The 15,263-nt window shown below is 36.8% G+C and overlaps 1 protein-coding gene across 1 annotated transcript; it reads right to left on the reverse strand.

Annotated features, from left to right (window-relative positions):
• Positions 1–6,976: 6,976 nt before the first annotated feature.
• On the reverse strand, positions 6,977–7,738 carry LOC127129634 (uncharacterized). Its single transcript, XM_051058785.1, has one exon. It carries the CDS (start codon positions 7,736–7,738, stop codon positions 6,977–6,979), a length of 762 nt encoding a protein of 253 aa, XP_050914742.1.
• Between the last annotated feature and the right edge of the window lie 7,525 nt (positions 7,739–15,263).

Here is a 15,263-nt window from a genome sequence, read left to right on the forward strand (position 1 = left end):
CATTTCTTTAGCAGCAGAACCAGAGATGTGGTATCCTTCCAATGCTCGGAACTTCTTCTCAAGGAGTTGCATGTTCTCCTTCACTTTTCTGAAATCTTCAAATCTCACTTCATCACTGTAGCGGGGTATTCGTCACCATTAGAGACATTGACTAAATCAAAGGTAAACCATACAAGTCGAGTCGCCACCGCACTTCTATTTATCCAAAGGAATGGTTAGAAAGCGAACAAAAACCTAAAAGTTTTATCAAATCAAAAACTAGTAAAAATGTCAGAGATTTGGGTAAGGGGGTTAGTTATGCAATGGGAAGGTTTTAAGCACCCAAAACATCCTAGGTACTCCTAGGGAGCCCTTTTCATACTTGTTGTAAGGTTGGTATTTTTGTGAAAATTTATTTGTGCAAACATGATTGAAGAGATGAGAAGAGAATATACAAGTTTATTTACATTTTTGCGTTTGGATGGATGAACCCATTGCCTACGTACCATCTTAAAAAATGATTAGGATCAAAACCTCGTAGTTCGGGGTAAAAATCTCAAAATGAGTTGGTGAATTGATTGGTCCAAAAGCCTTAAGGTCTTTTGTTATCCAAGGGAGAAAACTCAACCTAAAACCACAAATCCACCATGTGAGGATAGCTTCAACATGCTAGTGAGTGGTTAACCCTATAATAAGCATGGAAGACTCATTGTCCATCACTAAGGATACAGGTGAGTATTACATCTATCACAGGGATAACTCAAACCTAATAGCTAAAGGTTATGAAAAATATTGATTAAGAGAATGGCCATTGAAACCACAAAAAGGTATTTGAATGGGTTATATTTACCAATGAAAAGTATGTACGAAATATGGTCAAAGTTGACTTAGAAGTTCAATTCAGAATAAGTATTATGAAAAGAGAGTTTGGAAATCAAAAGCATAAGGCTTAGATTTCTAATGTTTGAAAAGAATGTTAAATGTTTGCACAAAAGTTTTGGCTTGGGTTAGAGTGGAGGGAAGAAGAAGAATGGCTAAAGTCCTAATCATACAAGAGATAAGGGATAAGAAACAAGACCACAAACAGAGTTCCTCTCTTGAGATCATATTGATGATCCAAGTAGCTCCCATCCTTTGGAATATGCAAGCATAATGATAGTAAGCTCAAACAACAATCAAACAAGCCTCTTAAGAGATCCTCAATGCATCTTTTATCTTTCACTTTGGATGAACATGGCAATGGTTCTTCAATTTGAGCTCTCATAAAATTCCCTAGCACAAAAGCACACACATCACAAGTTTCATGAAGTAAATCAAGAATGGATAAGAGGGAGTTTAGAGGTTTGGTCCTTCTAATCCATTTTCATCATTAAGGTCCTTTTACTTCAATTTGCATAGGGAAAGTCCTAGAAACTAAGTTCATTTGTCCATTTCTTTGCATTTGGTCCACAACAATCAAAACAAAACACAAGCACAATAATATATACACAATTATGTGCTCAAGTGAGCAAAAGGCAAATTGCATTAACATAAACATATGCTCAAATGAGAAAAGGAAAAAGCAAATGAGTAATATGTACAAGAATAGTAAATTACATAAAAGTAAAGAGCAAGAATTAAATGTCAATAGTCAATGGTTAGTGTTAGTAGTTAGTGAGCCATAAGGCAAATTTAGCGCTATGTTAAGCAATCGTAATTGGACTTATGTAGAAGTCACAACTATCTGAGGCCGGTCAATAATAATGTAGGCAACAACACAAGTTAGAAATCTTGACTAGTGAACCAAGTTCCAACAACTTGCCATGCCAAAAAGAAGATGAGAAATGATCTTGTATTGGTTTAAGTCCTTTGCATGATTTAAGAAGCAATATATCCTTAATGCAAAGCCATTCACTTGATCATTTGATCAAGATGAATTATATTTGAATCAAGTAAGATTAAACCTCCCTAATCAATGCTAACTTATCAACCTTTAACTCATTGATAAAAAAGAAAAGAAGAAGAAGAAGAAGAAGAAGATGGATAATGGAAATGAAGAAAATAAAGTGCATTATGAAATGGAATGTACCAATCAACCAATGTTGACCAAAGATAGGGAAGATCAAGGTCAAACCATAAAAGAAAGAAGTGAAGTAAAGATTGGAGGTCACGAAATAAGCAAAATATTTTTGGCATTTTTTTAATATTTGGAAATAAACTTGAATTAAAATATTAAAGAAAGGTCAAACTTGAAATTCACTTCAAATCAACTTTGAAAAGTCCAAGTGAATTATCCCAAGTTCAACAAGGTCAAACAAAGTTTGACAAAAAATTTCAGCATTTTTAAAAGTCAGAAACTATTTTTAATCAATTAAAAAATGAATAAAAATAACCTAATTGAACTAAAATCTCAAATAAATCTCAAATCAATTAATAAATTGATGAGAATATTTTTAATAGATCCATCATCATTCAAAGAGGTTAGAAAAATATTTTTGTGTTTTTTGAATATCAGAAACTATTTAAAATGAATTAAAAATGACCAGAAAAGAGAAAATTACTGCAAAATAGTAAATGATGAAATAAAAAATATTAAAAATCATTTTTAGAAACTAGAAATTAAAAGAGAAATAATGCAATTGGTCCCATATTTTTTGGACCAATAATAAAAGAGATATGGATTTTTGAAAATGAGATGGAATTAAAAAATAAAATGGAAAATTCAGAAATTTGAAAAAACCACACGCGTTGGATGGATCCTCATTAATTGACGTGGAGGATCTAATGGCAATGAGCTGCGTGCGCACCATAGTCCAAGGTCAATGAGAAACACAATGAATTAAATAAAGTCATAAGATCTGATGGCTATGATATAAACTGGAAAATGCATCCAATGGCTCAGGATTGATCTGGCAATGAGACGGTGGCCAGCGTCACCGTCTTCTCCGGTGAGCTCCGGCGAAGGTCAAAAAATGCAGAGTTTCAAATGCTAACTAAAATGAACGATCCAGGTACCATTCGAAAGGTGAAGAGATGTACATCACTCCTATACCACTCACTTCCACTCTAGATTCCTATTAAGAGAGAAATCAGAGATGGAAGTTTGGTGGTGTTCAACTAAACTTGCTCGATTTCAACAACTAAGCACTCAATAATGATGCCTCTATATAGAGGACTTCAGACAACACAATATCAAGGCAAATGGAGCAAAGTATAAGGAGATTCGAAGCAAAAACCAGTTGATCAAAACCTTTGGATTATGAAGATTTGAGTCACTCTCCTTGGTTCCTTTTGCAAACAGAAGCTTCAATAGATCAAATGATGAAGGTCTAGGAACTTTAGATCTGAAAATTCAACCAAATGCAATTGAATTTCAGATCTGAATTTTTGGAGAAAAATGAACTTGTTCCTTTAGGTATGGCTAGGGATTTAACCTTGCAGCATTTCAGGCACCTTCAGGTTGGAGAATTGAAGAGCATATCACATGTATTTATAGCTGGGGAGGGCTGAATGCATGAGTTAACTCGTGTGCATGGCAAATGGATTTGGCATTACATGGGCTTGTGTGATCATGTGGAAGGCCCAATGAAGATTGAAATGACTTGCTGTGTTCATGTGAAATGCAAATGGACGTGTATATTAAGTGTAATCAGCTCATGCATGGCAATTGAATTGAATTTCACAAAATGTACTTAATCCTTCATGTCTTCGAAAATGGTGCTTCCAAACTCCAAATGCAACCTTCTGAGTAATGGTTAGAAATCTTGTTGCATAAGGAACAAATGATATGTTGATCAAAATTCCAATTGGGCCTTGGAAATTAGTGAAATTTGAGCTTAAAGTGTAGGGTGCAAAACATGCATAAGTGAAGTTTCCAAATTTGGCCAATGTTCAAGCCCTTATGTCTCAATGATGCGAGCTCCAAATGATACAACCTTCAATATGAAAGTTGTATATATTTTCAAGACAATCAATTTGGACTTAAAGTTTGCATCATTTAGATTTTTAATGAAGAAGTTATGGGCACTTGAAGTTGGACTTTTTTACATTTCAATGCATTTGGCCCAAAGTGACCTATAATGTTTTACATTATCACATGTATTTATTTTGAGATTTTGAAGTTTTGATCAACTTAACATTTGAATTAGACACAATAAGCTTTCCAATTCCTTTGGTACCACCTCAAAATCATAAAAAATGAATGAGTTATGTTCTTGGTAAGTTGACCCAAAATTAGGGTTTCAGTCAAAATGACCTATAATGTCTTGGAATGGATGATGACCTTCCATGCTTCAAATCCAATTTTGATGAACATGAAAGTTGTTCATATTGTCCTTAAGAACATATTTTCTCTTGGGGTTATCTCCATTTGACTAACACATAAAAAGTTAGGTCTCAGTGTATTTCAACATAGTCAGATGAATTGACTGATCAACTTCTCAAGTCCACAACTTATATATTGATGAATTGATGATTGAGGACACTCGAATAAGTTCAAATATGCATGGAATAATGAATTAAAGAACTTCCCTTAATGGTATTTAACCATGGGCTGAGGTTGCTTCATGAGCAAGGCATTGTTGATGATCAGATGAATTAAGGTTTCCTTGAGAAACAAACCTCAAATCCCTTGACTTGCTTTAATCAAAAATGATGAATTGAGATGCTTGGGATGCACATTTGATGGATGGGAGCTACTTGGGAACCATTACCATGTTTGCTTTCATCTCCTCTTGACCTTTTCATTGCACGAAGGATCTCCTAGAAGCTTTTAGACCTTGTGATTGCTCAAGCTACAAACAAGAAATGTTAGTGACATATTTTTGTGCCTTTGGTTAGTAAATAAAATGAGGAAAGCAATGATATACAATTCAAGCATACTTGGTGATCTCAAACCACTCACAAGAGGTCCCATCCAAAGGCAAGGGGAACCAAGATGCTTATGATCCTTGAGGCTTTGCAAATGCAATGTTATGATGCCATGAGGGATCTTAGGGCCAAAATTGGGGTCTTACAATCACCACTAACAGTTGATTTGGCAGTCTGATACAGATGATGTTGATCTTCAAAGTGCGGAACAGGCCTAGCATAAGCAGCTGGTGGAGCAACATTATGGATGACTGGGCGTGCATCGGTGTAAACCGGCAATGGCACAACTTGTTGGACAAATTTCCCCATGTCATGTACTACCTCTGCTCGAGGGATGAAGTCGTAAGGTAACCCATATGGAGGTAGGGTTGAAGCTAAAGACCTATGAAGTTAGACTTCGACTGCTGGGCTCGTGATCTCTGAAATCATGGTCGCTTGTGGAGCTTCAAATTTGAAAGTCAAAGCTTGTAGCATTTCTCTCATCTCGGACATGCCTCCCTTGATCTCGTCTAATTCAGCTCTAACTCGAGCTCTCTCTTGCTCTTGTTCAGCCATCCTTTGTCTTGCTCGAGCGTGAGTATTGTACGGGTGTTAAAGATTCAATGTGACACTGGAGGAAGAAAGGACGGAGTGAGACTCTATTTTGATAATGTATGAATGCATGTATGGATGCATCTTGTTTGCAAAACTCTTGGTTAGTTTCATTTGTTCATTTCATAAATGCCACAACATTTTTTTGCAAGCATTTAAAGCAATAAAACATTAAAACATGTGTAATGAATCCCAACAGCGATTTTTCATTACTCTTGGTTAGTTTCAGTTGTTCATTTCATAAATGCCACAACATTTTTTTGCAAGTATTTAAAGCAATAAAACATTAAAACACAAAAAAATGAATCCCAAAAGCGATTTTTCATTAATTTAGAATAAAGTTCAAATACAAACAAAATGCCTACGGCATATGGGCTTTCCGAACCGTAGCAAGGTCGGTAGTCAACCCTTCCAACATCGTCTTACAAAATTTAATGAAATTAAAAACTTGATGCGGAGTGTTCTCTAGACACATGCACCAATCAGCTTCTTGCAATTTCTCAGGCAACTCCTGCATGATAGAATTTGCAAATCTGGACAGCCTCAAAAAATTTCCCTTCCACTCAATGTAAAGTCCTTGGAGGTCTTGAATGATGCGCAAGTCTTCAGCCTTGGTCACCTCTATGTCCCTATAGAGGTTTCTCCAGTATCTACACTCACTCAGCAACATCATATAGGCAGCATCCTGATCCATACCCTTAAGTGCCTAGATTCTAGAATTTACTTGTTCCATCTGATAGTTCAAACGTGTACAAACTCTTTCCAACTCTTCAATCCTTAACTTCTCACATTCCCAAGCATCCTTGTACTTCTGAATGGTGTTCTCAAGTTCACGAGTATGAATCTCAGAAATCAGTCGTGCTTCCCTCTTCATTTCAAGAGTCAACTCCAGATTTTTTTTAAGGTTTTGGATCCGGACTACAGCTTTATCCAACTCTTTCTCCTTCGTCTTGAACACAGACTTAGTACCGTAGAGCGCTTGTCCTAACTTTTCTCTCCTTTCCTCAGACTCCCTGGCCCTTTTGTTGGAAATTTCAAGTTCTTTGTCCTTCTTCTGCTGACTATCTTTCAAATTTCCACTCTCTATCGAGACTCGGCCGAGCTTAACCCTCAAGTCAGTATTCTCCAATTCCAGCTCCTTAATACGGGCATTAAGCTTCTCCACATCTTCAGGTAATATAAACTATGTCTCAAGAACCAACGGATAGATAGAAGGATCAAATGGAAAAGGGAGTTTAACCATTTGAACCCTCTCTCTCACCCAACAAGTATAAGGCTCTCGAACGATGACATTTCTCTTACCCAATTCCTTACCCTTTCTGATAATTTCTTGCCATGACCTCTTGATCTTCTTCACCATGGGGTGATCTGCTTTAGTGTTGTGCAAGATGAAAGGCTCTAAATATCCAGCTTTTGGAGGGCCATTCATAAGGTAACCATGCTGCCTCAAAGATAATACGGGGTTGTAGTTGATGCAACCCTTGGTTCCTATCAAAGGTACATTGGGGAAGTCTCTAATGCTGACAATAACATCCTCGGTTTCCCAATCCCTGATATACTACTTAACATGATTGAAGGTGAGAGAAGCTAATTTCTGAGAGGGCTTGAGTTCCTTTGAGATAAAAGGTCCTTCTTCGGGCATATGAGATCTAAACCAGACATGCAACAGCTGCGCACAATATAAAATGGTTCCTCCTTTCTTCTCATGATGCTCATGGAGAGCATAATGAAGGTCTGCTAGGAGGAATGGTACAGGGTTACCAGAGAGAAATATCCTCACAGCCAGATGGTCCACAAAGTGGACAATATTTGGGAAGAGAACTATCCCATATACCAACATAGCTAACACAACATAGAAAGCTTTCCAATTCCCTTCTTTTTCCATCTTCTTAGCTTGATCTTCCAAGAACTTCCTAGAAAAACCATTTAAAGCTCCTTTCACATCCCAATTGTCCACGACTTCAGAAACCTTCAAACCCAAAGCTAAAGTTATCCTCTTAGGAGGAATATCTTCATCAAACTTAGGAAATGGATTATGATCCTTCAAATTTCGGCCTACAATCCTCTCAAACTCTTCCAAGGTAGGAGCCAACTGGAAATCATAGAATGTGAAACAACGTAGTGGTGGATCATAGAACTGAGCAATAGTCACCGCAGTCATCACATCCATCTTCTCATTTAAGATGTTCATAATTCTTCCATAGTCTTGCTCAAAGTTGTTGAGTCTGATTGGTGTCACTTTGGCACTCAGCTTCTGCAGACTGGCGAGGTCCAATTTCTTGTATTTGAACTTAAAAGTGTTTCTTCTCTCAGGATTCATTTTGCTAACAAGTCTTGGTTTCCTGAAACAATCTGAAACAAACTAAGAGTTTGGCTTTTTATGCGTATGCAATGAATGGATGGATGCAATGTGTTTTCTTTTTTGTACAGGTTCAAAGGTCCGAGGTATGGATAAATCGGATTGCTTTCCAAAACGGGGTGCTCACCGGGTATGATCTAGGGTTTTGTTACAAAGGACCCCCAAAGTCACTGATTCACGAGAATGTTTGACGCTTACGGAAAATGCTTTCCGGTCATCAACTCCATCAAGGGAATCTATTCTGGGTGAGGTTCTCGTACCAACCCTTACGAGGTATTCACCTGGGGAGTCCGTACTACGCAACCATCGACTTGGTTCTAAACAGGGTACTCAGAGTCATGGATTCAAAAGAATATTTGACGCTTACGGAAAATACTTGTCGATCGTCAACTCCATCTAGAGAATCTATTCTGAGCGAGGTTCTCGTACCGATTCTTACAAAGTATTCACCTCGGGAATCCATACTACGCAACCATCATTCCTAGTTGGCCAAAGGTTCAATGTTCTAAAAGGTTCTTAGAGTCATGGAACCCTTTGAAACATTGAAGCTTACGAAGCATTCACCTTGGGCGACAATATTTGCAGAAGGATCTACTTTAAGTGAGGTTCTGATAGGAACTCTTACGAAGTATTCACCTCGGGAGTCTGTACTACGCAACCATCGTCCTATCTTATGTTTTTTCACTCTAGACTTGGGTATAGAGTCTTTCCCACATGGTTTGCAATCAGAATATCCAAATACCAACATCACAATGGAACCAAATAACAACAGATATATCAATATAACAATAAAGATAATAGAAGAAGAAATAAATAAAGAAAGCCACACAATTAAACAAACAAAGGCAGACAAACGTCCTAACTAGGCTTGACTCACTTAAGGAGACCGGATCCCCAGCAGAGTCGCCATCTGTCCCACCTCGAAAAATGAGAACACGACTTAGCAAAGCGCATTCGCACGCTCGCATGATGGACTAAATAGAGTCTCCATCGAACCTTATTTATTCCTAAAAAGGATAGGGGGAATATCGATAAAACCCAAGAAAGAACGACAAAGATTATGGTCTTCGCAACTAAATCAGGATTCGGGAGTCGATTACGCAAGGGGAAGGTATTAGCGCCCCTCATGTCCGTTGTACTCAACGGGAACCGTTAGTGTTAGTTTGAAATGTTAGGCTTCAAGTTATTAGTTGGGAAAGAAAGAATAGAAAAGAGAAGAAAGTTTTTGGATTTTTGATGAAGGGGACTAAACCTAAGTTTTTTATTAATGGGCCTGACAAGATTTACAAATCCTGCTCCTACGTATCTCCGGATGCAATAGAGAACTTAAGGCTTACGTAGCTCTGGGTAGAAAATGTTTGTTTGTTGGTCGATTTTAGCGAAAGCTATTTTGTGTCAATCGACGAAAACATTGTTGGACTACCCAAAACAAGTGGAGAAGGGGACGTTTGCATCACATCCAAATGGATTTACAAATCATCATTCGTGGGTAACGTCGCAAGCTTGCTCACACGTTCAAGTGGATGAAACATTGCTTTGCATCGTCTTGAAACAAAATACCTTTCGCTTGAGAAAGGGTTTAGGGATCAATCGCACGGCGGCGAGAAAAAAGTTCGATTGGTTTGATGTGTTTTGAGTAATGGAGAGAACTGGGATGAGCGAAATATCCATCTCAAATCCTAGTATCGGGATTACATGGTATCTACCACGTTTCATTTCCATTTTATTTGCAAAAGTATTTAATAAGAGTTAAGTGTATTTGAATTTGATTGAGAAAGGGTTTGACGAAACCGTGTTGATGATTTTGGATGATGGCGAGAGCTAAGATAGGCGAGATATCCATCTCGAATTTTAGTCTCAAGAGCTCATGGTATCCACCATGTTCCATTTCCATTTTTATTGAAAAATCTTAAATAGGAATTAATTATTTTGAGTTTTTATTGTGAAAACGACTTGACGTTGGATCAAGCATTTGATGAACGATTGAGAAAGATTTGAATGAAGTGGTTTGAAAGAAATGGAATAGATAGAAATGGATTGACTTGTTTATTGAGAAAATACTCAACGTTGGATCAAGTCATTATTTTTGATCTTTTTGAAAAGAAATTGATTTTATTCTTGTGTTAGTAACTAGCTAAATAGTCAAGCAAATAAAGAAATAAAATAGTAAAATTATTACACATCATGGGAGTGGGGGTACATTTTGTCGAATGGGGATTCAAAAATAGTGAAGTAAATAAATTGGGCCCAATAAATGAACAAAAACTGGTTGAGTGTAAGTGCGAGGGGATGGTCTCATTGTAAGAAGGCATAAGAGTAAGCCATGTGAAGAAAATAAACAACGCAACAAGTAATATTTACAAGACATTCAAAAATTAAATTGAAAGAAGTAAAATCGGGACGTGCACGGATTAAAATCGAGATGCGGGGATGTGAATCAAAGTCACATAACACAAAAACGTGCAAGCCGAATGAAAATTGAGGAACAAACAAAATCTAGGTAATATGCTCAAAGTCAGTTTGTGCATATTGACAATTATTGAAATGTGTATGAAAGGGTCATAACGCGGCGAAAATGTCCATTAATGTATCGAAATTTTTAATCATGGATAAACGACATGGAAATTGTCGAATCTATAAATTAAAATTTGAAGTTTTAAATCAATAAAAATGAATCAAAGACAAGTATCGGAAAGAAATGAACTAAACCTAAAAAATAAAATAATAAAATAATAAAAAAAATAGGAAATAAAATGGTAACAACATTGAAACAAAAAGAAAGTGAATTATACAAAGGGTCGAACCCATGACAAAAGGATTATGAAACAATTGCTTAACCACTCAACTGCATATCTAATTGTAATCAACAAAGGCAACGAGTATATATATATATATATATATATATATATATATATATATTATATAATATATATAATATATATATATATATATAAAACAAAAACGAAAATGAAAAGTAAAACAAAACTTAGCATCATGCTTTGCAAAGAACGTCGGTAATTATTTAAACTTTTCTCTTTGGTTTCCTTGCTGAAAACAGAGGTGAAGCTAAAAACTTTCTTTCTTTCTTTTTTATTTAAAAAAACATATATACTCAAAATGCCTTCCTTTTCTACATGTTGAAATCAAACAGAAAACAATTTTAATCTCAAAAACTAAAACTTAGTACACACAATATCTCACCATTTCCATACATTATTATAGCACAAAACATATAAGGGACAAACAACTCATGACGAAGTCGAATCGAAAAAAAAGAAGCATACATAATATAGCATAATCACGAAAATAAACACACAAAAAAAACAAAATTGTTACCGCAAAATCAATGGTTGATGCTGTGAACCAAATGTGAACCTCGGGTTTTAAGTGTTTCAACAGTTGTTGTTGGTTATTCACCGGAGATCTGTCGGAGAGAGCGGCAGCAAAATGCAAACAGATTGAAAGAGGTTTCTATGGTGATTCGTTCCTTCGACTCGCCAGCGATTACAAGGGGGCTTGAAGGGTGTTTGGATGGTGGTGGTTCCGTAAGTGAGAGGGAGGGGTTTGTTATATTATGAGTATTCGTCCTTGGGACAATGAAAGTGAGGGAGTTCCCTCTTTTAAAAAGAAATTCAGTTTTTTTATTTTATTTCTCGTCGTCTCTAATAAAAACTGGGAGAGAGGACCATTAAAATAAATTCCTTTTCTTTTGGTTTTTTGTGAGAGAGATGGATAACGCCAGCCTCTCTCTTTCCATCCGCCCCACTCACTATTTCAAATTCAGAATTTTGGAAGAAAAAGCTTCCAATCCCGAGGTGCCACGTGGTGTGTGTTGTTAACAAGAGGAAAACCAAGGACGTCCACCTGCTTCATGGGCGCTACCATGCATTTAGTGGAGAAACAAAAATCATCTTGGTGGATGCTAGCTGTTAATTTTAAAATGTGAGGAATCCTATGAAAATTCAAAATGGTATCTTCTCTTGTTTTGAAATAATTATTATCATTTTATTGCTAAAGAAAAAAATATGCTTATTAAAAAAACTAATCCAATTTCAAAATAAATAATAGAAAAAATCTAAGTAATTAATTTAGATATTTGGACAAAGAAACAAAAATAAAAATGACTGATTACGAATAAAAGTCGGGCGAAAATTCGCTCGAAAAATTAAATCGGATGCACTAAAATGATAGGTACAAAATATACTTATTGGAAAAATACAGCGTTTCTTTTAATTTTAAAATAAATTTTGATCGGTTAAAGGACTCAGTCGGGTCGAAAGGTGGCCGAAACATTAGCCGAAAAATAATTCGAACATACCAGATTAAACTACACGAAATATAGACTAATAAAACTGATGTATGCAAGCTTGATTTTAAAAAAAATCGTCTACTGATTTGACGCACATCTAGCGATTAATTCAACCGGTTCTCCTGTAATTCCAAAAAAAATATTTCGACTGATATTCTAGACACGATGCGGTATGGTATGCATGGTATGCCATGTAGAGGTACAATAGCTATGATGAATGTATGGAAACGGCGATTCAGGATCAAAATTGGGGTGTGACATAAGGCTCATCAAGAGAAAACCTTCTTCACAATATATGGACCTTCGTAGTTTGGCGTCCATTTGCCCCTTGGATCAGTGTGAATTAACAGAATCTTCTTCAACACTACATTATAGGTTCAGACATGCCTACCCTATAGGTTCAAACAACATCATCTTTTGCTTCCAACCATATTTGCTATCACTCTTCTTTCATATCTCACCTCTAGTTCTATGAACTACGGAGCTCTGAATTCCTTATTGCACTATAAGGATTCGTAGGCATAAGGGCCCTAATCCTCTTCGAGCACTTTATCTATTCCATTCTTTTTCCCTTATTTTTTCTATGAGTAATATTTAGATAGTAACACCCATTCGAGCATAGAACAATCAAAATGGTCCCCGTTAAGTATAACAGATGTGAGGGATGCTAATACATTCCCCTTGTATAACCGATTTCCTTACCCTTTTTCTCTTCCCTAGGGTTTTATCGATGTTTCCCCTCTCCTTCAGGAAAAAATAAAGTTCGATGACGACTCTATTGTATCTTCGAACGTGTGATGCGTTTGGGTATATTTTCACTAGCTTCACATAGATGCCACCACCAACCAATCATGAGAAACATTTATCCCCACTAGAAAACTTTTATGAAAATTAATTTTTGAGTCTGAGATTACTTCTCTAATTTTATGAGATATGCCAATTGGATAGTAATAGATATGAGTGCATTGTATTTGTACCGTTGTGTGATGAAATTATGCATCCATCTCATTCATGTTTATGTTTTGATTATATATAAACCTAATTTGACCATCCGAGTGAGTAGTTACAAACTCTGACATACCTTGTTACTAACGTCTTCACGAGCATTTAATTTGACACCCCTAATTAAACCCGACACCCCCTTATTGCGTATGAAAAGACAACACTGCCTTGCAAAATCACTTCATTCATTTTCCAAATTTACAGGATACACTACATGAAATTTCAAAAACAGTATGTTTTATACCATAAATGTCAAATTATCTTGGATTTTGTACTGAAAATTTTAGAATTTCCGGTATTAATTCTAACAATTTAACTAGAAATTTCAAAATATTTCGATACAAAATCCCATGGAAATTACCAAAATTTTCATAATTTCCAGTAGTTATAAACACTTTGTTTTTTACCGGAATTTCTGAACTTCCCGGTATGGATAAAAACTTTATTTTTTACTGGAAATTCTGACATTTCTGGTTGTTGCTAATTATTTTTGAAATTTTCCCTTCTTTTGTAGTGAAATATAGAGGCAGGGACGACAATATTGTAGGCAGAGCTAATGATAGAGCAGAACACCAAGCTAGGGCTACTGAGGTAGAGTCTTCCCAGATATGGGTTGGAGAGTGGTTCTAACCAGTTCACATTGGAAACGGTTGGCTGAGTAGGTTCAGTTTTGTGCACCTCGTAACACTCGACACCGACATGTACGATCAATCGAGTAACCCAAAGATAAGGTAGGAGATGAGGTTGTTGCTGGAGAGGTTGCTATGGAGGTTGTTGGGGAGGTAGGTAGGGAGGTGGCTGGAGAGGTTGTTGGAGAAGTTTTTGGGGTGGTTGTTGATGAGGTTGATATTGAGGTGGTCCATCCAGATGTTGTTGTTGTTGATCTGGTCCCATTTGTTACTGCTGACACAAAGGTTACAACTCATTCGACTGAGCCCTCTATGCACACTGGAGGAGGATTCCCTAGATGACCCATTGACTGGTCGATACTTACTGAGTATGCATACCATGTGGCGTTACGACTATGGTAGGGAGATGTATATGTCTTTTATGTTTAACTTTAATTTGTTTATTATTTTACCATGAAAGATAACTGCAAAAAAAATATTTTTTTTGTCATAGTCGTCCCACACTGAAGGTGACTTCGCACGGGTCGAAGTTGAAGGACTTCCCGAAGATTTTGACCCCTAAGCAGGTCAACAGGATTGTACGGAATTTCAAGCTCCTTAAGTTTGCCCACTGCTCCCTCACCATGCTTGACGCGCCACTACTTACTGCATTTATTAAGAGATGGCACAAGGAGACATCTTCATTTCATCTTCCGTTTAGGGAGATGACTATCACTCTAGATGATGTCTTCTCTTTGTTCCATCTTCCCATCGGCGGTAGATTTTAGACGAATCATGTTCTTAGCATGATGCTTTCATATATGATTGCTGCACGAGATTTAAGAGTTTATGAGGCGGACGTGCAAAAGGAGTTTTCCTTCAACAAAGGCACTCAACTTCGTATGTCTTGGCTTTGGCAGACGTGAGACGAGCTTGTAGCGGCTGGGGGTTATGAGGTTGTCGCTAGGGTGTCCATGCTACATCTAGTAACATGTACTCTCTTTGCGGATAAGTCAGGTGTTTATATCGATGACTGGCACATGTGCTTGTTCATTCTATATACAACACTTATAGTGGTGAATGTATTTGAGACCAGACAACTTGTTGGTTATTTGAGTCTATTACAGGTATACTTGAAATTATTATTTGTTGTTGATTTCTTATTTAATTGTTACGAATAACATTTATTATTTATTATTTGTTATGTATGTGTTTTGATATCAGTGTTGGATATACGAGCATTTCCCCACCATCTATGACATGAGGGTGAAACATTCCCTAAGGGATGCCCCACGGGCGAGGAGATGGAATGGGAGGCAGTCACATTCGGGTGGTGTTGCTGAGTACCGAAGGAGGCTTGGTGTGTTGACTGTACATGATGTCATATGGACACCATACACTGATCATAGAGTCTATCATGAGTTTGAGGGCTCTTCATTATATTCAAGTTATATGTGGTGGGAGACCATGGTTGCTAGACACTTGTCTTAGAGGTGCATGCGATAATATGGTTACGTTCAGAGTATCCCACTACCAGATATACCCTATGTGGGCATTGATTGGTAGT

Source organism: Lathyrus oleraceus, chromosome 3 (genome assembly GCF_024323335.1).
Source record: "Lathyrus oleraceus cultivar Zhongwan6 chromosome 3, CAAS_Psat_ZW6_1.0, whole genome shotgun sequence".
Lineage (NCBI taxonomy): Eukaryota > Viridiplantae > Streptophyta > Magnoliopsida > Fabales > Fabaceae > Lathyrus > Lathyrus oleraceus.

What these genes read in the sequence shown, in the direction of transcription:
- LOC127129634 (XM_051058785.1), bottom strand. Translation starts at nt 7,738, where the DNA reads ATGAATCCTGAGAGAAGAAACACTTTTAAGTTCAAATACAAGAAATTG.